Raw genomic sequence first — 22731 nt, forward strand, 5'->3', positions numbered from 1 at the left:
TCTGCCCGGCCGGGCACTGGGGGCTCTCCAAGGGCTTCAGGAGGGGGCACAGGAAGCTTCAGAGTCGTTAGCTCGGGTTTCCATTTGACGTTTTTTGGTGATTATGGATTTACAAAAGAAGTTCTTTATCCTAGTGGAAAGACTATGCAAAGGAATCCGTCAGGAATTTTCTGCTGAAAACCACCCAGCGCTGGCGCACCGGGACAAGGAAGTAGGGAGCAGCCTCGGCGCGCTCGGCCCGGCGGGACGGCTGCTGTAGCTGCCGGGGGCGCGCAGCCCGTCGGGGTGCGGAGCCCTGGGGGACCATCGGCCGGGCTTCAGCCGAGGTTAGTGCTGGGACAGACCCCTCTTGCGCGAGGGAACAAGCTCCAGACGCCGCCGAGAACTGTTTTGTTTTTTTTTACGGTGGGTCGTTTTGCTGCTCCCTTGGCGAAGCGGGAGCCCCGACGGCCGGGGCGGAAGGAGCGGCGGGGCGGCCCGGCCGGGAGCGCGGGAGGCCGGCGGCCAGCGCGGGCCGGGCCGGGCTGGGCCGGGCCGCCTGTTGCAGCGCCGGCAGCCGGCCCCGCCGGCAGCCTGAATGCGCGCAGTAAGTGTTGGCTCAGCAGTCAGCAGCACTGCTGCGAGCGAAACTATTCTCTGCTTCACGCAACATGGAAGAACATAATGGGATGCCTGACTGTAGTCAGCTTTTAGACTTGAAGAACACAGCAGAAAGCGACCCCGACTCACTCACTACATTTTCTGTGAAAACACTGTTTGGACTTACAACTAAGCTTGAATCTACAGCTCCTACAGAAGAAACAGTTCTTAAAGCATTTCAACCTTTGCACAGCAATGTAAATGCTCACGCTAACACCTGGCATGACAGGAATGATAATGGATGTAATGAGGACTCAGAAAATCAGCACAACGTGGATAGTACCAGTGGCCAGGCTGACCCAATGTCTGGCAGGCAGGCAGGCCTGGAGCTGGAGTTAGCTGACCAAAATGAATTACTTCTTCAGCATTTGAGGTTTGTTCAGCCTTCTTTGTCTGAATCTGACAATGATGACAAGGATGCTATTCTCGTACAAGGTACTTTGGTTCATACAACAAGTGACACAGAATCGGACACGGAGAATAAGGACCTAGACACCGATGAGAACAATGCAAGCAAATATGGGCTAAAAAATGCTGCTTTGTCTGCTGAGGCCTTGGACAGCAGCAATCAAAATAAGGAAGAGTCAGAATCAGAAGGGCACAGAAATAGTGATGGCACTGTGGATACAGACGACATTGAATTACACCCACCATTCTCTAACCAGCTCCCAAAAGAGCTGGACGGTATTCTACAGTATGACTCCAATGGAAAAGACAAAATGTTAATGGATGAGCAATTCACTCATTTGCTTGCTACAGGGGAATGCCCTCAAGAACTTTCAGATGAAGAACAAAGACCTTCCGTTGATAATATATCACTCCAAAAAACAGCACTGGCTGAAAAGACTTTCCAGCTGCCTGCTTTCTTCAGTGGACTACGTGTCAGGAAAAAGGGACTAACCACAGAAGATGGGGAAACTGTTACAGAAATTAAACCAAGGGAGAATGATTTAGCTCTGCTTAAATTACGACAGCCTGTTAAGAAATCCAATATTGCATCAGGTTTGACCATTAAAAAAAAATCATCTGAACCTAAAGCAAATCCCACTTTCCTAGAACAACTCTCGCACTTGTTAAACATAGACGTCTCCAAGAATGAAGATAGAACTGAGGACTCTGCTGAGGGATCTGGGGAGACCGAGGACAGTGATGAAGCTCAAGAGAACAAAGCCTCTAGCAAAAGAGAACCACGATTTCCCTCTGAGGAGATAAAATCAAGCCCTGCTGAATCTGCACTGGATGCCTTTAAAGCCTTATTCACGCGACCTCCCAAGAAAGAAACAACTGCAGATCCTTCAGAGCTGGAAGCCCTGAAACGCAAAATGAGAAATGAAAAAGAGTCCTTGAAAGCTGTATTTGAAAGGTCAAAATCAAAACCTGGGGATGGACCATCAGACAAATCTGTAGGTTGAATTACTTTTTTTTCCTAAGATCTGGAAGTAGAAGGATTAAATATTCTTGTTTAAATATTTTTGGTGGGGACTTAAGGTCAAAATGTCAGAATTGCTTCTCTTTTGGAAATCTCAAATTTTGGATTCCCAGCCGAGGAAATCTTGGGGCTAATTTGTCAGAACTTTTGATCATCTGCAGTTGAAGCAGAATTCAGCCACAACTGATGGCAACAGTAAAAGCCTCTCAATTAGAAGTGAGAACTTAGCAATCAGTTTCTGATATTAAAAGATCTCTACATGACAGTGTTCCATATTTAATTATGGCTTTAAATCATTTTGATGCTGCAGATATTTACTATAGTATTATTTAACAGTTTCTGAATCTCGCTCTGTTTTCTTTCATTGAGTATTTTATTTTTATAAGTAGAATTTCATTTTACCTGTAGGAATAATTGTATGATAAGAGTTGTTACAAGAAGTTATGGGTGATTTTCAGGTCAAGACATAGAACAGGAAGGTTTTTTTCCTTGTTTACATGCACATATCTGGCTTTTCAAATATTGATAAGCATTTAACCTTATCCAGGTGTAACTTAGTGATTTCAATTAGACAACTCAAGTTTCTGATTAATATAAGTGTTTGCAAGGTTAATGCTCTTAGGCATATGGAGATGTAGTTATTATATGAAAAAAAATCAATGCAAAGTTTTCATACAATCATAAATAGCTTTGAATATGATTTGAACTTTTTAATTAAATGAGTAACCTTTGAGTTGGCATTCCCCCAACCCAAAGTTCTTACAGCCACATCTTTGGCAGATGTAATCAGCCCAGGAGACTCTTGTTGGCTGAAGGGGGAATTGCTTGAAGGATTCTATTTTCAGGATTGGACCATAAACCTGAAGCTACATAAATTAGTTTTCTGTGTTGGTTATACTCTCTTTCAAATATTTATTCTTGCATAATATAAGAAAGAAAACACGTAAAAAATCCTGGTCAACGCTTGGGTAAACTGATAATACCAGTTTGTAGTAAATTACCTGTGGGGAGGAGAAAACAGGTATTCATTGACTGTGGAATGTACAGCAAGTGCAGTCTGAGTGTGCCCTCCCCATCCTTGGCTTGCTCCTTCCTGCTTACACCAGTGGCTGTGCTGGCGTCAGCGTTCCTGTGGCTCTCAGCAAACCTATTTGGGAAGCTGTCATCACACACAGTGAGGGAGGAGGCACAGCAGTCAGCAGGAGTGGCTTTTATAAATGTCTGCTTAATGTCCGCTCTAGTGCAAATGCGTATTTTCTCAGAGCAAAGCCAGAGCCTAGGGGTCTAGCCTTTCCTTGTCCTTGCTCCTGTGGGCCATTTATGGGGCCATTTTTCTACAGGGTTGCACTGTTGTTGCAGTCGTGTCTGTGCAATTACTTGTGGTAACATGTTGAAAAATCAGATTACAGAAATATTGGAGATATAAAAAAACCACCAAAAAATCCCCCTAAAAGAGTGCTTGTTTAGTGGGTCATTCCACCTCCACCCCTTCCCCATTTAAAGAGCTATTTTAGCATTCCAGTTGACAGTGCAGTCCCATTAACAGCTGCAGCATTACTTTGATGTGGCGGTATTACCTGGTATGTGGACTGAGCAATTTGCAGGGGGTGGGGCAGGAATTTCATAAACTAGCTCTCCTTCCAGAAAATTATATTGTCAAATGCTCTCTTAGGTGAATTGCTCTAATGTTTACTTGTAAGAGGAGCACATTATGGAATATTTAACTCTGGAAGAAAGATACAGGAAAAAACACTAGCATTCATGACCACCTCTGTGTTTCACAAAAGGATAGACAGCTCTCCACACTGATGTGAACAGTTTCAACAAATCACTGCATGTCACATGTCTTATGCTACTTTCCTTCTCAAAAACATTTTTCTACACTGATTAATTTGTGTCCCTTCCAACCGAGCACTGTTTCAGCCAGTAGAATGGGACAAATAATCTTTCTGGGGCACATGTGTAGAGCTGAGCATGGCAGTTGCTGTTTGGAATCAATTGATACTGCAGAGTTTAATTTTTTCCTGTGTAATTTTAACAGCCTGACCTGAGTCCCTCAGAGCAAGATGACAAGACTCCAGGGAGACTCCAGACTGTCTGGCCGCCACCAAAAGCAAATCATGAAGAAGTAAAAGTAGGATTGAAGTACACAGAAGCAGGTAAATAAAACAAAGAGGTGAAGCATTTGCAGAAATTAGTTGCTGACATTTTTGATCTTGTTTGATACAGAGATAGTGATAAGTCACAGTATTTTCTTATCTGGAGAAACAGACTTTATGCTTCGTATGTGTGGTTTACTACTATTTGTTAATTCTGCATCTGATTTTTAAATGTGAATGGCTAAATATTGTACAAAATTGCCTGTATAAATTGTGAGGAAAGAAGTAGGTTTTCTTGATAAATTAGGTTATCCATTTCCAGTGGTATTTTGTTCAAATGAGTGACAGACTGGTGATAGTAGTTGAGAGACTGCCTTTTCTGATGCCTGGTTGCTGGAGGTAGCCCCCTGCTGAACTCTGGTCTGGCTGCCGATTTTCTTCAGGTACTGTCCAGAATGAAAACAACGCCATTATTGCAACATGTGTATGAACAGAGGAGTGCTCATATCCAGTCAGGCCACTTCTATAGCTAGCCACATGTATTGTCCTATGCAAGTGTATGAAAGGATATGTCCAAAGTGCAATGCTAATTATCAGATAAGCTTTTCATAGAAAAATATTTATTGGATTTTTTTGTTGTTTAGATATTTACATGACATACTTACAAGGGAGAAAGTGATTATTTTAGCCACCAGAACTCTGGTTCAAATTTATATTCTTGAATGTAAAACAGGAAGTCCTTGATATTCAGAAATTAACCATAAACTGAGGAATACTCTGAAATATTAAAGTGAAAGACAATAGGCCATCTCTTCTTCAGATACCTGGAGATTTTAGAAAATATTACCTAGAAAGCATTAAATTGAACTAAAAAACCCCTTTTATACTACTTGGCTGTGAGAAATTGTTCAGAGTAATGCTGTGTGGTTCTTTCTAATTCCAGTGGATATCCATCTGACCTTGTATTTGAGAAACAGTACTCCTATTTGTTCTGTCTACTGCTTTTTATGGTTTAGTCGTTCTCCCTCTTTTTTCAGTTTTCTCTGCATTAATCTTTCTTTTTTTGTAATGTGGGAATAATAATGGAAGTGTAAAAGTTCTTGCAAGATTGAGAAAACTTGGCTTGACAGAAATATCATGGTTCTAATATATAGAATTGAATTAAATAGATAGAATTGAATTTATGGTTCATCTGATTGGTCTGAATTTGGGAGTCTATTACTTAGATGACCAGGACAGGTATTCAGCTGTTGGCAAGTTGATGTTACTCTTAGATTTTTATTATAGGCTATATGCTTGCCATATTTCATTTTACCCAAATAAATATTTTTCCTTCTAATGACTGTAATAATCTGTGGCAAAACATATGCTTAAAGAAAGAAAGAAAACTGAATTAACAAAAGCTCCAGATTCTACTACTTGTAGAGGAATTAGGTCATGCTTTCTTGAAATTTGAATAGGAAAGACAGACTCGCTTAGAGCCCATGTAAATTGTTACTCTTGTTACTGTGATATTTTGGGTGGTAGTGTCATCAACATGTTGATGGTTTGTTTGCTAAGTCAAATTTTTAAAGACCAGATTCTGCAGTTCATTAGTTGCTCCAGCGTCTGGCAGAGGGATTTGAATGAAAACAAACCACTGGTGAATCAGCTGGGATGAGATGTAAGCAGTGCTTTTAAAGGAAATAGGCAAAGGCTGTGTTTGCATGTTCAGGCTATGTTAAGTCTGCAGTGAAGTTCTAGGTGTGCCACAGAGATTGGCAGGTTGGTTTCTTTCAGCTACTGAGGGATGCCCAGAAAGCAGTTGCAAGTAGCACATGATGGATCACTTAGATTGGCTGATCTGAGGACTTGTGCCTCTGTTCTAAAGCATTGTGCACAAAAATGAAATTATAGTCTCTCCTACAAGTGGAGCAAGGTGCTGTTCATGAGTTGTGGTGATACAGTTATAGGAATAGGGTTCGTATTCAATGCTGGTCTTATTGCTGGGATTTGTGGGGTTTTTTATGAATAATGTGGCAATACAGCAAAACTTCTAAATTCATAATCTTCTCTCTGATAGCAGTAGGTACATTTAAAGTGCATGTGTATGCTGGCATTTCCCCTTATGCCTCTTTGCATCCAAAATTCCCTTCCAGCCACTGATACGTTAGAGGTTTCTTGACTCGCTTTTAAGAAGTGAGCTTCTTAAAAATAAACTATAATGCAAGTTTATCATCTGCATTATTTAAATTGACTCATCTAAACCAAAAATCCTATTTCTTACCTCAGTGTCTTGTCCTGACTACTAAGATGAAATGAAAATTCTTGATCTCAGAATAGAGTTCAAAAACTTGTGTGTGGCAGGGGTGTTTGTGATTCCAGTCTTCCTCTACTGATATTCCTGTTTCCATATAATGAAAAATGCTGAAGTGGTTTGTTTTATTTACTTTCAATCAATAATTTCTGTTAGTGTTTTAATTTCTGTGCTTAAGGGTTTCATTTACCAAAACAATTGGAATGTATATGAAAACAATAATAAGAGAATGAATTATGAGGTAAGTATTTATTTAGCACAGCTTTATTTTAGGCTTAGACAAAATATATGTTCATATCCAAAGATAAATTTGTCAACGTTCATCTTTGTACTTCTAACATGGTACACAAATATATACATATATTATGAGGTAGCATGTTTGTTTTTTTCATTTGTCATGATAAAATAGGATTTAAGACTGAAAACTTGAAAGTTGGAATACAGTAATCTTTTTGGCAATTCTAACACTGTGTGTTTGTTTTACTTTCTTCATCACCATGCACTATGACAACTATGATAGGAAGGTAGGGATATTGAGGGAGAGTATTCCTGTCTTTTTGATCTTTTCTCACCTCCTTGTCATGTTTTTCCTCATTGTTCTTGTTGCCTAGTGGAAGCAAGAAATTCAGGCTTAATTTGGCCTATGCAGCAGACATCACAATGACTCACAGCAGCTTGGAGGAGTGGCTACCTCCCTCCTGAGGCTCATAGTCTGGCTTGATGTGTGGGAAAGGAACTGAAAAGCAAACGGGCATAACAAGGAACACGTGTGTGAGGCTGACTAGGTCTGTTAGGAGTATTAGAAGTGAAAGAAGTTAGGGATAAAACTGAGCACCAGGGTTTTTTTCATGCATTTGGTAACTGCTTATGCAGTTATAATATTGTCTCCTTCAGTATCCGAATCTTGAGTTGTTAGTTTTGAATTGAATGGATGATGTTGCAATATTTTTGTTTAATTTATGTTTTCCTAATTCTTTAATGCATGTGTTTCCATAGAGCAAGTGGCTGTGTTGTCAGCTGGTTCTCTGTAATTAGCACAAGCTGCTTGCATGGTTCTCTAGAGAAACTGGAACTCTTTTGAAGTCCAGTTAAAATAGCTGAAGTCCAGAAAGTCTGTACTACATTTATGTGCTGGAAGACTAGAAAAAGGGTACTTTAGTTTATAGTTATTCCATGGAAATAATTTCCATCAAAGACACTCCTGTGCATATATTTTTGGTCCTAAATTTCTGTTCCTCTGCCTTCATTTTAAGTTTTTTTTTTTTGTTCTTCCTCCATAATTCTTGGAGAGACTTCCCCCATTTTTAGGCATTAACTCTGCCAGAAGGGAAGATAAGTCAGCCATTATGTGTGGTGAAAATATCTAGCCAGATAGACGAGACAAATTCATGTCTATACTGAAGAAATTCATCTGTGACACTGCATCACATTGAATCCACATATAATGAATATCTCAGCTACTGTGTACAGCTTGATCAGCACTTGCAAACACATGTTCCAGAAAAAGAGTTCAGGCACGGGTTCTGCAGCTCCTGAAACTACTTATGTTTGAAGAACAGTCTCCACATTAAGGTGGTATAGATACACAGATTCTGTTATTCCTATTAACAATATCATTTTAGTCTTCAAGATCAAACTAGTTCTCTTATATACAACAGAAGGAGTTTAGTCTTTTGCTTAGCAAAACAGAAATGTAAAAAGTAATGACAGAGAGAAGTATTTGACATTCCTGTGGGAGAAAATGTTTAAAAAGCCATTTGAAAAATCAATAAATTTAGTGAGGTTTTTTCATTTTTTTCATTCAGTTTTATTTTAAATTCAAATTTAAAACATTTTAAAACCTAATTTTCTCACACTCTGTCTGTTCATCATCTTTAAATCTGCAGTGAGGTAATTCTGTCTCCATGGTGCCACAATTTCTGGAATAGTCTGTGAGGATGTAAGCACAATTTCAAGGCAAATTAGAAAATCAGGAGGTGCCTGATAAAGGTCTTATTAGACAAAAAATACCTGGGTAAATGGTTAATGAAATACAAAATAGTGGCAGAGGATTAATTCTAAGTCTCAAATAAATCGAATCCTTGATCCCCTGTACTCTTAGTTCTCAGCAAGAAAATCGCTGTATGGCCATGATGTAGGGCCATATGCCCCAAATGCAGGGAGTAACCAGCTTATGTGAGAGAAAGAGAGGTATAAGGGTTGGAACAAAAGGATGAGAGATAAGAGCACGATTTATTATCTTCCTTTAACATAAGCTTCCTTTGTGGCCTTTAACAGTTTGTCTTTGAAAGAAAGACAATGCTTGATGTTAAGTGTCCTGAAGAAAGTTGTAACAGTGGCTACCAACAGTTGGTTTCATCCTAAGAAAAAAAAAATTAGTAATTTAGGTTTATTTCATTTCAGTGTGGTGTTAGTTCTGGGATTCTGTTATAAATTTTACTGTAGGGAATTAGATCAAGCAGTAGTATAGAAACAGGATATTTTGCATTGCTTCAAGGTAGTGCTTTTGTGATTGAATCACTGATCAATTTGATGTGACCTCAGAGTGCATAAAGTTTTTGTAAATTATTTTATGACACTTTACTGCATTATTATTGTGTGGCATGACAGGTGCATGTAATTCAGTGTTTCATAATCAGACAGATACACTTGTGTGTTTTTGAGAAGCTGGGGGTTTTATTACAAGCCAGATTTTGGTAACCATGTGGTATTCTAGGGTAACAATGACATTTTTTCCCCTTACTTATCATAGCTAAAGCTATGATTTGATGGATTCAGAAGGTATTGGGCTAAGATTTACTTCGAGAATACGAACAAAAACCATGCTCCAAAACAATCAAGCAACGAAAATATCCTTTACTTTTCCCTCCCCACCTCAGCTGACAGTCATTCATACCGTGTCTCTTGAGAGAGGAAACAAAAAGATAGGCACCTGTGGATGATGAATATTTGTTGTTAACGTGTTTGTGTACAATTTTCATTCTTTTTTACTACTTTCTGGAATGGCTTCAGGAAAGTTTTGGGAACCTTTCCAAGTTACAGTTTATCCATCTGTAAAATTAGGATAAGAATTCTGACCTATTTTTCAAGTCAAATTAAATTCCTTTTCTGTTTATAGGCTCTTAGCATTAGATAGAGATGCAGAATAGGAAAGAATATTGACTTTTCAAACTTAAATCTTAAAAACAAAGCCAAGACCAGCCACACAGTTCCAGAATGGTAATTGTACCTAAGGCCATGGGATAAAATGTCCATGCCTTTCCATACACTGAGGATTATATTTTTTCAAGGTGAGAGGGAAGAAGAGTTATGCTTCAGTTTTTCAATAAAAATCATTGCTTTATTTTAGTTATGCATACTCTCTGTAGAAATGTAGTAATTTTAGGAGACCTATTGTTTTTGAGTCTGGGTGCATGTTTTGCAGCAGGTGCCTAACAAGGACAGGTTTTACAGAATCCAGAGCCATGTCTGGATAGACATACATGTGTAGCCACGGATACAAGCAGGCTTGAGATTCACATACAGAACAGCTTTAGTCCACTTGGAGTAGAAAGCTGATTTCTAAGTTTAATATTTTCCTAGTGAGAAGATTAATCTGTTGCCTGAATATAATGAAGGCAAATTGTGTGAATTATTTCTTTTACTGTAGTTTTAATTTTGAGATATGGACTGTACTATGCACCTGAGCAATCCAATTTTGCCAAGACCCAAAAGTCACAGGGTTTTACAAGATGATTCTTGTTATATAATTGAAACACAGTGAAAGAGCCATTGTGTACACAAGAAGAATGACTTTGTGTTTTATTTCCATGGTTCTGTTTTGAAATATATTAAGCCCTTTGTATAAAAGAAGTGCCTCTGAGTTTTACTGAATTCCCTTTCCTGTTCTTCAGTCTCGCTGTTCGCTTGTTGTGATGCTTTCTGAAAATTTGCACCTGCATTTAGAACTGCTGTTTGGATTTCTTTTCAGATAAATTCAATATCAGCCCTGCCAGATTTGCTCCCTCTGCTATGGCACAGACATATACTCTGTAATAAATCTGTTCCTCATGTGTGCTGTTAAAAGAGTTACTTGTTTACCATATTGCATTGGTGAACGTGATCCTGTAATAGATTGGTTTTGTAAGTAGGAAGTAGGATGTTTATTGAGAAAGAATTCGTGTTGAATGTCCCCAGCAGCAGTACCTCTAGTGTTGCCTTTCTGGGAGGGTGAAATGACAAGCGAAACTATTCATCTCTGCTATCAGGTAAATGAGCTGTAACTGTAACCCCTCAGAGCTGAGCAATGGTCAGGCAGATAAGTTACTCAAGTGACTGCTTTTGAATAGTGCTTTATACTGCTTTGCAATCAGAAAGAGGAGTACCTATTTTCCTCATTTCCATCACAGACCATCAAGGGGGTGCTGGTTTTTCCATAGGAAGCTGTTTTTATGTGGATTCAGTTATATTATTCTTGGAGAGTTCAGTGGCTATTGTTAAGATACTTCATGTCCTGTAGTAGGCTTACTCTGGTGTTTGTATTATTTAAATATCTGGACAGTATTTGGATACTGGACTATTGGCTTGTTTTGGGCTGTTTATTTTCCACAAGTCCCTCTTCATTTGTTTCCTCTTCTCACGTCTGCCATATTTTCACCGCACTGGAATCTTTACGGTGCTGAGAATTTTTGAAATTTTAGGTTTGGAGAGTTCTTCCTTATCTTAAAAATGAAACAAAAAAACCCAAAACCAAAACAAAAATTAAGCTCAAATGAAGGATATCTGCTCTTTTCCCAGTATGTGGATTCGGCATCCTTACCATGTAAGGAATTTTGGGTCTGTAAAACAGTTCCATTTTACTGTAACTAAAGAAGAGAGGATGGGTAGGAGTAGATAGAATGGGGTTGAGAGAAGGAGGATTAGAATCATGTTTTCAAACAACATGCAGTATTATTTTATCTGATCTTCTATCCCTAAAAAATAGGTAATTTTGTGAATTTCTTTGAACATAAATAAATTTTTTATTTCCTAGTTATAAAAGGATGCTTAAATGCGGCTATGCTTTATAAAAACCAGTCCAAGATGGAACAACTTAGAATTTGAAAGTTTCTTGTGTGTATTTTTATTGAAACAAAAGCCTGAAAATTTGCTGCTGTTTTATGACTGTAGTCTGAGAGAGCCTGGAAGGTCGCATCAATACATCTGTAAAAATAAATAAAAAGTAATTTAAAAAGTGTAGCTGTGGTGAGTAGGTTCCCTTCTGACACCCGGTGGTTAAAGATGAGAACTACATGGGGAAATAGAGGAGAAGACAAATGCTGTAGTAAAGGGGAGTATTGAAAGTGGGACCAAGGGTTACCATGCAGGGAGAAAACATTGAGAAACCCTCACTATTCTGAAATTTAATGAATCGGTACAATTATAAGTTAATGATTTTCTTTATACTGCAGGGTGTGGTACATCTCAAGAAGGGTAGATTGCACTCAAGTTTTCTAGCTTTTGTTCTCTAATTACCTTTAAATTGTGTTAACATTATTTTGCATATTTCCACACACCAAGTTTAATATGTATGGCTTTTTACAAAAATGAGTGTACTGACCAGAAGTGGCTATATAGTTCATTTAACTTCAAAGTTTCTGCTTTCTACATGAAGTTTTGAGATTATGGCAGAGAAGTTTCCTAAATTGCTGTGTAAAGTTTGAGGAGTAACCCATCTACTTGAAATGTGAGTTATGGAGATTTCTGTGGGAAAGGTTTTCATGTAAGATTTTATTTAAAATTATTTAAATAGGTTAGTTCTTTTATTGCCAAAGAAGAGAAGGTAATTCTTGCAATGCACAGTTGTGAACACAATAGTATAATACTGAATAATATTTGAATGTGTGTATTTGCTTTTTGCAACAGTTTCGAAGAGTGAAAATTTCCCTTTGAAACATTGTGACCCACCCTATCCAGTATTTCTGGGGTTGTAGATTGAATTTTCATGTCACCAGATTGACCAGTGAATGCTTGTATCTTTTCTTTTAGAGATGGTGGTGAAGAGTGCAGCACGCTCAGTATCATAAGATTTTCATGAACATGTATTGAGTACATTTGTAAACATTGTTGTTGCTTTGTGTTCAGAAAAGTTCTGTGTGATGATAAAACTGAACATACATTAGACATTTCCATTATGTAGGTTGTCCAAAACATCCAAATTTTATTTCATGTTCAGTTTTCTCTGCATTAGGAAAAGCACACATGTTTTGGTGTGTATTTTCTTTGCATACTAACAGTGAAGCATGTCTCATACTTTACTAATCATGAAGAATTTTTTTTGTTTTATGTTTTATTTCTGCCACCTGGTGGCATATTTTGCCTGTCACATATGTCAGCAGTATCAGTCACTGCTATTGCACAGTCTAAAACTTTTTTTTTTAAATGCATGTTTTGGAAATTAAAAACAGAATGAGGAATTCTTCAAAGTGTTCCCACCCCAAATTTCTGTCTTCTAATCAGATTGTAAGGAATTAATCTCTTAGAAAATTCTAAGCTTTCTGATCTGCTTTGGTCTCCTTCCCTTACCACACAACATGAAAATACAATAATGAGTGAGCATGATTGTTATTTCCAATTGTAAGTCTTGAGGAATTAATAAAATCAGCATATGATATTCTGTGTATATATCAACCTGAGAGCTTTACAGAAATATTTCTAAGTGTATTCGGTTTGTGTGGCCTGTTCTTGGTACTGGGGGGTACTACAGAGGTGGCTTTGTTTTCACAGTGTTGCATATGACCCATGGTTAGCCAAGGAACATCCATGGGATATTTTTACATGGTAGAAATTTATTTAAGTACTTGCTATTTGATAGGCTGAGCTAGTGTTTAGCAACACTTCAGAAATTTGGCAGTTCACAAGCAGTTCATAATTTTTTACAAGACAAAAAAACATAAGGGGGAGCTGCAAATACCAGCTCAGTTATATATTTTTAGTAATGAAATGAACAGCAGGGGGTGTGCAAGACTACCTGCTAGAATATGAAGCTAATGAGTGTCAAGTACAAGTTCTCTGAGTGAAGCTTAAATACAATCTTACTTATGCCTTTGTCTCTAGCTCACCTAAAGCTTTACAAGGAGGGACCACCAGGTGGGTGGAACAGTGTAACGTTGTCTGTCTCTGTCTACTCTTTGGTCTCTTTTGTTACCATAAACGTAGTATTTATCTTTCCTTGATGGAATAGAAGTCATAAAGTCTGAGTCTGCTATATCTACCACTGTTAAGAACTAAAAACTTGGTAAGACTACAGAAGTTCTATAAGACATCAGGAACTGTTTCCAGAATTCTAGCTTGTGGAACTTCAGTTTCAATGGCTGCCCTCCCACTAAAGTGAGTGGCATTTAGGTTTCTTTCTTCTTGTTCTCGCGTTAGACATGTTGTAATTTGGCAGTGTTTTTTTTTCCTATAGTCTTTGGAGCAAAGACAGTAGTGAAAATTAACATGGTCATAGATCTTAACATCAGAGTTATGGAAAACTATTTGGACATACACTGATCCTTATTCAGAACAACAGCACATGTAAGGCTGACAAAGAAATACAGTAAAATCCCATTGACAACCATGCAAGAGTTAAATACTAACTGATAATGTCATTAGTAATCATAGAATCATAGTATATTAAGGGGTTGGAATAGACCTTAAAGATCATCTAGTACCAACACCCCTGCCATGGGCAGAGCTGCCTTCCAGTAATGAATTGGTAGGGTTGTCTTTTGAAGGAAAAGGAGGTTTAATTGTTCTTTAAGAAAAAGAATTAACTATATTAACCTGATATTTGGAAGTTTATTTCACTTATAACCCCTGCTGTGTCTTTGTTTTCTCACTCAGTTTTATACACACCAAGAGCAGGACATGCAGAGCATTGGCCTTTTCTGGATTTTAAGTGAAGCTTAAGAAAGACATTTTGAACAAATGCTCATGACTCAGAAGCTCCTTTTAAGCAGCTCTTTTGAATTATCAAATTATAGAATCATGGAATAATTTGGGTTGGAAGGGACCTTAAAGATCCTCTAGCTCCAACTCCCCTGTTAGGGCCAGAGACACTTCCCACTAGCCCAGGTTGCTCAATATCTCATTCAACTGGCTATATCACTTCTGCAGTTGTTTGCTGAAGTAACTGGCAATACTGAATAAGGCATGTTTCAAAGCATTTATATTTTTCTGTGTATGTTTATTCACTGGGTAATTTCCTGTTGTCACGCTTTTCATAGAATTACAAAATAGCAATCTACTGACTTAAAATTTTGTTGGGATGAAGATTTGTTTTTGTTTTTCATTCTTTTTTCTTGATCCTTTTTTTGTAATTGAGTTAGGAATACTAGATGTTGGTGAGGATCCAGTGTGATTATCTTATAAGATTTAAAAACAAACCATATGACCAGGATAAACTCTTCTTACATTATGTCAGTGAAGAACTACTTCTTAATTCTACCACGAAACACCATTTAGATGCTGATGTGAGTAGACATCATATTAAACGAAATAAATCCAAAGTACTTTGAAGCCCTCCTGTTCCCTTTGAAGTTTCATAATGACAGTCCAATTATGTTTGTCACAGCTGCATGGATACTTCGTAGGAAATAAGACGATATTAAGGCAATTTTGCATTAATTAAAGCAGCTTGTATTGGAACTTGTTAGAATTTCCCTGCACATACCATTAGTGGTCTTAGGTTAGGGAAGTTATATTGTCTGTATAGACTGCCATTAAATGGACTTTTGAGCAGTCTGGTCTGAGACACCTTCCTCCCTCACAATTCAATTGCAAGCATTTCCTATTTCCCTCATGTTCTAGTTTCACCCAGGACCCTAATGTTATTTGATACCACCTTATGTCATTGTTAGGGGTGGGAGAAAGGGACTCCAGCTTCCAGTCAAAAAAAGCATGGCAGGAGAGGGGAAGCCATGCTCCATTGTTCATTGTCTCAGGATCCAGGGTGAGCATTTTTGCATGTGAATCACCCTCAGTCTTGTATACTTTTGTTATTAATATTGTTGCCATTACTGTTCATTTTCTTATTGCTGTTTCCAGTAAACTGTTCATATCTCAACCTGTGATCTTTATTTTTGACATCTCCAAATCTCAACTCCATCCTGTTTCAGCAGGAAGTGAGAGGGAAAGGAGAAACAAGACAGCAGTGTGTCATTTGCGGGAGTCTTGGTGGGGGCACTGAACTGGGGAGTGCCATTCCTAAATCTCACTCAAAGTGGTCTCTTCCTCCCAGGACTCTGGTGGTCGTGCAGAATTTTGTAGAAACTCTTAGGTACTTAAAGTTAGAGGCCACTTGTGTTATTTCCTGCCTGCTGGGAAACCAGGCAAGTGGGCAAATTGTATTTGCCTGTCCCATAAAAATCTCATGTTTTTTCCTTCATCCTAATGAAACAAATAAGTAAACAACATCTTAGACTTGTTTGTGAAACAGAAGAAGAAAATCCTAGCGCTCATCTCTTCCTATGTAACTTCTTGAACACAGTTGACAATACTGATCATACAGAGAGATGGTTCACATTTTGAAGATCATTTGAATTTGTAACTAAGAGGATTAGAGGTGTACTTATTTGGGAATTCAGTGTGTTTTAAAGAAATCAGCTGAAACTAAGCCGTCCATGCAATATCCTTAGCACTTCAGAATTGTAACTCAGCTTTCCCTGTAGAAACCATGGTCCCAAATGGGCTCACAGAAATTACAGGTATGTTGCCTGGAGAGCATGTTTATCCTAAAAGGTCAGGAAAAATAATAAAGCTGAGCAGTTGGGGCAATAAATATTGATGGAATTGTTCATATTCAGATACCAAAAACCTATGAATACTAGAATATTCTACTTGTTTAGATACTTGGCTTTTATGATTGTTAAGGGTAGATTCAAGCAGTCCTGTGTTACACATTTTATTTGCAAGATTAGCTTTCAGGGCCAAAATTTTAGAAAATGCACTGCTTTAAAAATTAGCCCAATATATTGAATGTATGTTCCTTTGTTTCAAGTTTTTTGTGTTTAAATTCAAAACTCATGAAATACTGTGACTATTGAAAAGACTGTGCTTTTTGTATAACTTAATCAGGATAGGCTGTCCATTAATGGCAGCTGTCCTGTATTGGACTACTTTTTTCCCTATATGTAAGTTTTGGTATCTGTCAACTTTCTGGTTTCCAGGTACTTTTTAATTTAAAAATTGCTATTTAAGAGAACATGAATAAAACTTCTGGTGCCATACCTATATACCATACCCCTAATGTTCTCTGTGTATTTGTACAGTTTTCACTCTAGCAGATGTTGATGTCTATAAGGGTATAGGCATTTGTCCACTGTTTCATGATGTGTGATACTCTGTTGTTTCACACAGTAGATGTTTGTGATTCTATAACAAATTCCATGTCTGATGCTGTACAGCACTTTAAGCTCTTTGTTCACATCGTGTCCATCTTCCTTATTCAACTATTTTGAACTGTTTGGGGTTGCAGCTTCAGTTTTTCCATTGTGCTTCAACAAAAATTATTTATCTGTTCACATACTATGTTTGATGAAATTACAGGACACAGAGTTACTTCCTCCTTGCACTTGGTAGCTAGTTAAAACACAGTTTAATTTCCTTCTTGCAGCCCATTACTTGTATAGATGTTAATTCCAGGCTTTAACTGGAGTATTTCAAATGTTGTAGTACCCAATAATGAAGAAAATAATGTATTTTCCGGATGGACTGGTATTGTTTTAGTCAGTGTTATCTTTATATGATCCATATAGACAACATACTTTAAAATCATGAAGCAGACTGATAGCAAACATGACAGTTAGGGAAGGAAGGTTATCCTGTTTGCACTGGTTCTGTCTTTGCAATGTTCAATGCTAAAGTAATTTTTTTTTAATCAGATAAAATACCAATTAGATTTACTTCTTTCTGCAGTGGCACTTAAGGAGAAAATATAGCATGACTAGAAATTATGATACTTTCTAATATTGACTGTATCAATGGGTGGCAGAACAGGATCATGATAATTATGTAGTTCGTCACTTCAAAAATTGTGGTTTGTTTTTTCCCAAGTACCTTATAAGAACATGCAGTTGAACAAGGAAATATGAAATATGTATGTTGCTATCAAAAACCATTTAGCAAGCTACTCATTAGGAAAAAAGTAAGACAAAAAACTGTAATAAAACAATAGGATTGTACTGGAAAAGTAAGACTTGAGAATTTGCAGCTGATGCAAAGTTAGTAGAAGTAAATTTATGCTCTACAGCCATTGTCTTCTTGCAGGCACATTGGAGACCAGGCAAGTACAGCAGGATATTTGTACAATCAGCCTTCTGTTATGTGTCATAATAAAAGAATTCAAAGCTTCAAGAAATTGACATTGAGGTGTTTGAGTGTGTCCAGGGCAGCAAAGCTGATGAAGGATCTGGAATGTAAGTCCTATGAGAAGCAGCCAGTGTAGCTGGGGTTGTTTATTCTGGGGAAAAGAAGGCTCAGGGGAGACCTGTTGCTCATTACCTGCAAGAAGGTAATAGCCAGGGGTTGGTTTCTTCTCCCGGTCAACTAGTGATAGGATAAGATGAAATGGCCTCAAGTTGCACCAGGGGAAGTTCAGTTTGGGTATTAAGAAAGTGTGGTTAAGCACTGAAACAGTCACCCATGGAAGTATTCAAAAAATAAGTAGATGTGTCACTTCTTGATACAGTTTAATGGTCATGGAGATACTTGCTCAAAGGTTTGACTTGATCTTGGAAGTCTTTTCCTACCTTAATGATTGTTTGATTTTATGAAAATGCAACCACCCTGACATTGCACAAACTAGGTGAAGAGTCATCTTGTGACGCAAGGATCAGCTTGGACCTATAATGTAGGGTGTAAAAATGAGAGACCCAGGTGGTGCTTGGTATCATGATCCTGTGAGCACACATTGAAACACAGAAAGGTCTGACTAAACATCAGGAAATGATTTCTCACTGTGAAGGTGACTGAGAAACTAGCACAGGGTGCCCAGAGAGGATGAGGAGAGTGAAGATTCCTGGAAGAATTTGAAAGCTGTTTTGACATGGTCCTGGGCAGCCAGCTCTGGTAGAGGTGGGGGTGCAGACCAGAGGTCCCTTCCAGCCTCAGCCGTTCTGTGGTTTGTGATTAGAAGCTTTTCTCCCCGTCAGTCTGGAAGGTCCCTAAGGTAGGGCAGCACCAGGAAGTGGGAGGTGCAGTTCAGCTGCAGCCTTGTGTCTGGGCTGGCTCTGAGAGCTGCCCTCAGGTGTTCATGTGTCTTAGCTAACAAGGCCAAATGAGTTACAGTGGTTATGTGAGAATCAGGCTGGCTACAGAGCCATATCAGATTTCTTCAACTCTGGCATTGTTAATTTTTAACCTAGACAAATCATCCAGTGATACATTGGTATTTCTGGATTTTATGTGTAGTCTACATGATTTTTTTTTTAGTTAAATGGAATTTAAGAATTAAGTAGTTTATAAAGCCTGACTTATATTTTGTTTCTCCTATAGTTCCTTCTGTTAAAATGTCATTATTGTTTACTTTGCTGTTTTGATTTTTACCACCCTAAGCAGCATCCCAACACCACTGCATAGTTAAACTTCATTATTCTGTTGCCAGTATAAGGAACTGATTTTTGGAATTGCATGAATGAAATTATTTTTTTCTAGTCAAATTCTTCAATGTTTTAATGATTCTGATTGGTATCTCTGTATACAGGTTGTTTTCTTAAAATGTTAACTATCTGTGTACAATTGTACTAAATTAAGGTGACCTCACAAAACACAGAAAAGGAATGGTCATGAGTTACTTCATATTATACAAGACAATATGATTGTGATGTGATTTTCATTATAATATTTTGTACAAAAAAATAAACATTTGCTTGAGAATTAAAGTACTTTGCTGGGTGTCAGCTTCTATCCAATAGATAGTTTCTTCTAGTTAAAAATAATAAAATTAGAAACTTATGCTGTTGGATGTCAGTTTATATCATAGTAGACATTCTATTAAATCTGTTATAGTATATCAGTTTATGATGCACTTGGTTTTATGCAATAGCAGTGTTTCAAGAAAGTAGTTTTTATTATTAGTTCTCATAGCTTTGTACTTTCTAAGCATATTTTTAAGGAATAACTAAATGGTAAAAGAATTGCTACTCTCTGTCTTCTGCTTTAGAACAAAGCTTAAACAAAACAATCTCTAGAACTTGTTTCAGAGCTTTCAGCTAGAAGCAATGAAAAACATGTGCCAACAATGACAGATACTTAATTGTTGTAAAAAATATTTCATTCTTGTGCTGTGTTAGATTTCAGTCATAGGCATTCTTCCATCATTCTCTAATTGCGCAAACATTTGTGCCAAGATAAAAGAATAAGCAACAGAGGGTTGGGAATGGGTAGACATGGTGAAAAATCTGCTTCTGGTGCTAGTGCAGGTCTGTGTCATCATAGGTGAATTATGACTCTCTTACCCACATCTCAAAGATTTTTAATCATTGGGCAATCCCACATAGAAAGTAGATCTTTTGTTAAGATCAATCTGTATCCTTCTGTTAGCTAAACTAAGAACTGATTGTTAGGAGCATTTTCAAAGCCTGTTATTTGCTTCAGTTACCATGTGACACTACAGAGCTAACCTTCAAGTTAGGACATTCATAAGGTTCATGCCCTGCGCACTGTGTGCTTAAGGCAGTTGAGGTGCCAGAAGGGTCACAACTTTTTCTGGGGACCTGAAGCAATTGTTTTATATTCTGTTTAGGTGAATGGATATGCAGAGCCTGTATCCATAGGGAATATCAACCAGTCAGAGGAATTAACAGCAGAAAATCTAAAAGTTTGTAGACCTAACCAGTTGTGATTCCAGCAGAGCAGTCAGACAATTCTCTTGTGCTGAAAGCTCTTAAGTAGAGACCTGTTAGAGGGCAAGGAGAAGTTTAGATAGGTGCTATAGCTAGCTGGAATCACCAAGGTTTTTATTTTACACTATATAAAATATTGATCCTGTTTCCTTTTGATTTTATGTATCAGTTCAACTGCTTGATTATAACTTCACCTGTGTTTGGAAAAAATCCATGTCTACATGACATGGAAGCTTTACATGAATTCTACATGACATGGAAGCTTTACATTAAAAGCTTCCATGTCATGTAGAATTCATGGTGATGATCAAGTTACCTTTTCTTTCCTCTTTCCTTCATGTGCTCTGAAGAGAAAAAGGAAAAAAATAAAGAGCAGATAAGCACTGAAATGTTTTATTTATCTGGTACTTTGGCCCATACTTTGATACTTTAATGCTATTTTGTTAGTTCTTCTGTTGAATGGGTCATGCAGACTCCTTAGTCTTAGAGACCATTGACAATAAAATTTAAATTCTTTGGCCTATTTTCAAACCTTGTTTAAGTTAGGATTTAGCTGAGGAGGCAGAAGCCAAGCCAGAAAACTGGAAACATGCTTTTGGATAAATTTTAATTTGAAAGCAGGTGGAAGTGGGACTTTGGTCATCTAACAACAAGCTCTAGTCTCTTGTTTAGGAGGGCTGTAGCTTCTGGGCCAGTGTCTTACCAAAGACTCTGTTAAGGTCTCTTAAAGCCTTACACCAGTGTTTTGAAGGGGTTTCTGTTTCTTCATCTGGCCAAATGCAAGCATGGTACAGATTAAGGGGAACCATAGTATTAGTGGTCCTAGAGGTGTGTTTCATAAATCTATGCCATCACTAAACCTGCGTGATCAGTGCCTGGCCTCATTTTTTCACTGCTGATTTAAATTTCTGTGGCTTCCAGTTTCATACTTTCAGCCTTTGGATTTTGTTGTATTCTTGCTAAATGGCAGAGCTATCCTGTATGTCATTCACAGTATTCTGTACTTAAACTCGGTGATTATTCTTCATATGATAGAATTAAGAGAAAGAATTGTTTGTAGCTCACTGTTTGGTACCTTCTGATGTCTTCATTTGTGTTTGTGATTGCTATTTTATCCAGTTTGACTGTGTATAGTGATTGTATGTTTGTCCATTTAAATCACTGTACTTGATGCATGTTGTTTTAGAATTCAGGTGAGGGTGTGTGTATGCATGCATGTGCATGTCATAATATCCTATCAGTTCCACGTTTATTTGCAAAATAAGGCAAAACTATAGTTTCCTTTTGTTATTTCAGTCTGTCATATTTTTTTCCCCATTTTCCCTTCTCGGCATGGAAGACCTCTGCTTTATCCTCTTCTCTCAGAAACACCATGGAAAATCTGGTCATGTGGTCTTAGAAAAAAATGCTAATTACTGTGTTCAGATTTTGTTTTCCATCACCACCACAAAAGGTCATTTATTTGAGAGCCTACACCTGCATTCTGGACCCAGTGGTGTTGTATGAAATATTCTATGCTGAAGATGGCACATTGTTTTCTGACTCTAAGCGATTGTACTTTTTTTATTTCTACAGAGTACCAAGCTGCCATTCTGCATTTAAAGAGGGAACACAAAGAAGAAATTGAAACATTAAAGGTATATTTTTGTAATTATATATTTCCCCATCTAGTGCATTTTACAGATTTAAGTGGTGCAAATATACACTTTCTATCAGATGTTAGGAATTTAATTCTTTCTTTCTAGTTGTTGTTGAAGAAAGCTGTCAGTTGACTGACAGCTCAGCTAAAATTAATTTTGTTAAAATATATACCTGCACTCATAAATGATGTCTGAAAGCAGTTTTATTTGTTTCTCTCTTTGTAGTTCTCCTTATTGTTGTTCTGTTAAATCCTTCCCCCTAACACAGCAGTGCAGTATTGGCGCTGGTGTTTAACTACTTACTGTTTCTCAGTGAAACATACTTCTGCAGAAGCAATTTTCTGTCATTTTAACAGGAAAATAAGCATGTGTGAGACTTTCTGAAGTTTAGTATTGAGCACTCTGTATTGATGTCTGCTCTTTTAAAGTATAAACTTTACCAACTAGTTATCAAAATCAGAAATGACACAGTTTAGTATTAGAACTCACTTTCCCTTGGCTGTGGTAAGTGAAGTGAAATATTACAATAGAGTGTTTTTATCATAAAAACAGGAATTTAAATGTCAGTATAACTGAATTTGGTGGTCACTCCTAGTTAAAATTACCAGCATCTTCCTTTTCTCACCAGTTATGATATATTCTTAAGTATAGCTGCACTGTGTTCTAATACAGGTTCGTATGCCAAATCATTAGTGGTCATCAATTACAAAACATTCAGTATTTTCTTCATCATCATTAAAGCAAATAGAATGGAAAATAAACAGATTTACTAACATGGGAATTC

General features: G+C 37.6%; 1 protein-coding gene across 2 annotated transcripts in view; it reads left to right on the forward strand.

Moving 5' to 3' along the window:
- The first annotated feature begins 521 nt into the window (after positions 1–521).
- The window catches only part of FMN1 (formin 1), a 124123-nt gene continuing 101913 nt past the window's right edge, over positions 522–22731 (forward strand). For both annotated transcript variants that reach the window (XM_030949303.1, XM_030949304.1), the window contains exons 1-3: positions 522–2042; positions 4110–4227; positions 21883–21944. In XM_030949303.1, coding sequence (XP_030805163.1) covers positions 651–2042; positions 4110–4227; positions 21883–21944 — 1572 coding nt within the window. In that variant the 5' untranslated portion in view covers positions 522–650. The remainder of the gene's footprint in view (positions 2043–4109; positions 4228–21882; positions 21945–22731) is intronic.

The sequence above is a fragment of the Camarhynchus parvulus genome, chromosome 5, assembly GCF_901933205.1.
Source record: "Camarhynchus parvulus chromosome 5, STF_HiC, whole genome shotgun sequence".
NCBI lineage: Eukaryota > Metazoa > Chordata > Aves > Passeriformes > Thraupidae > Camarhynchus > Camarhynchus parvulus.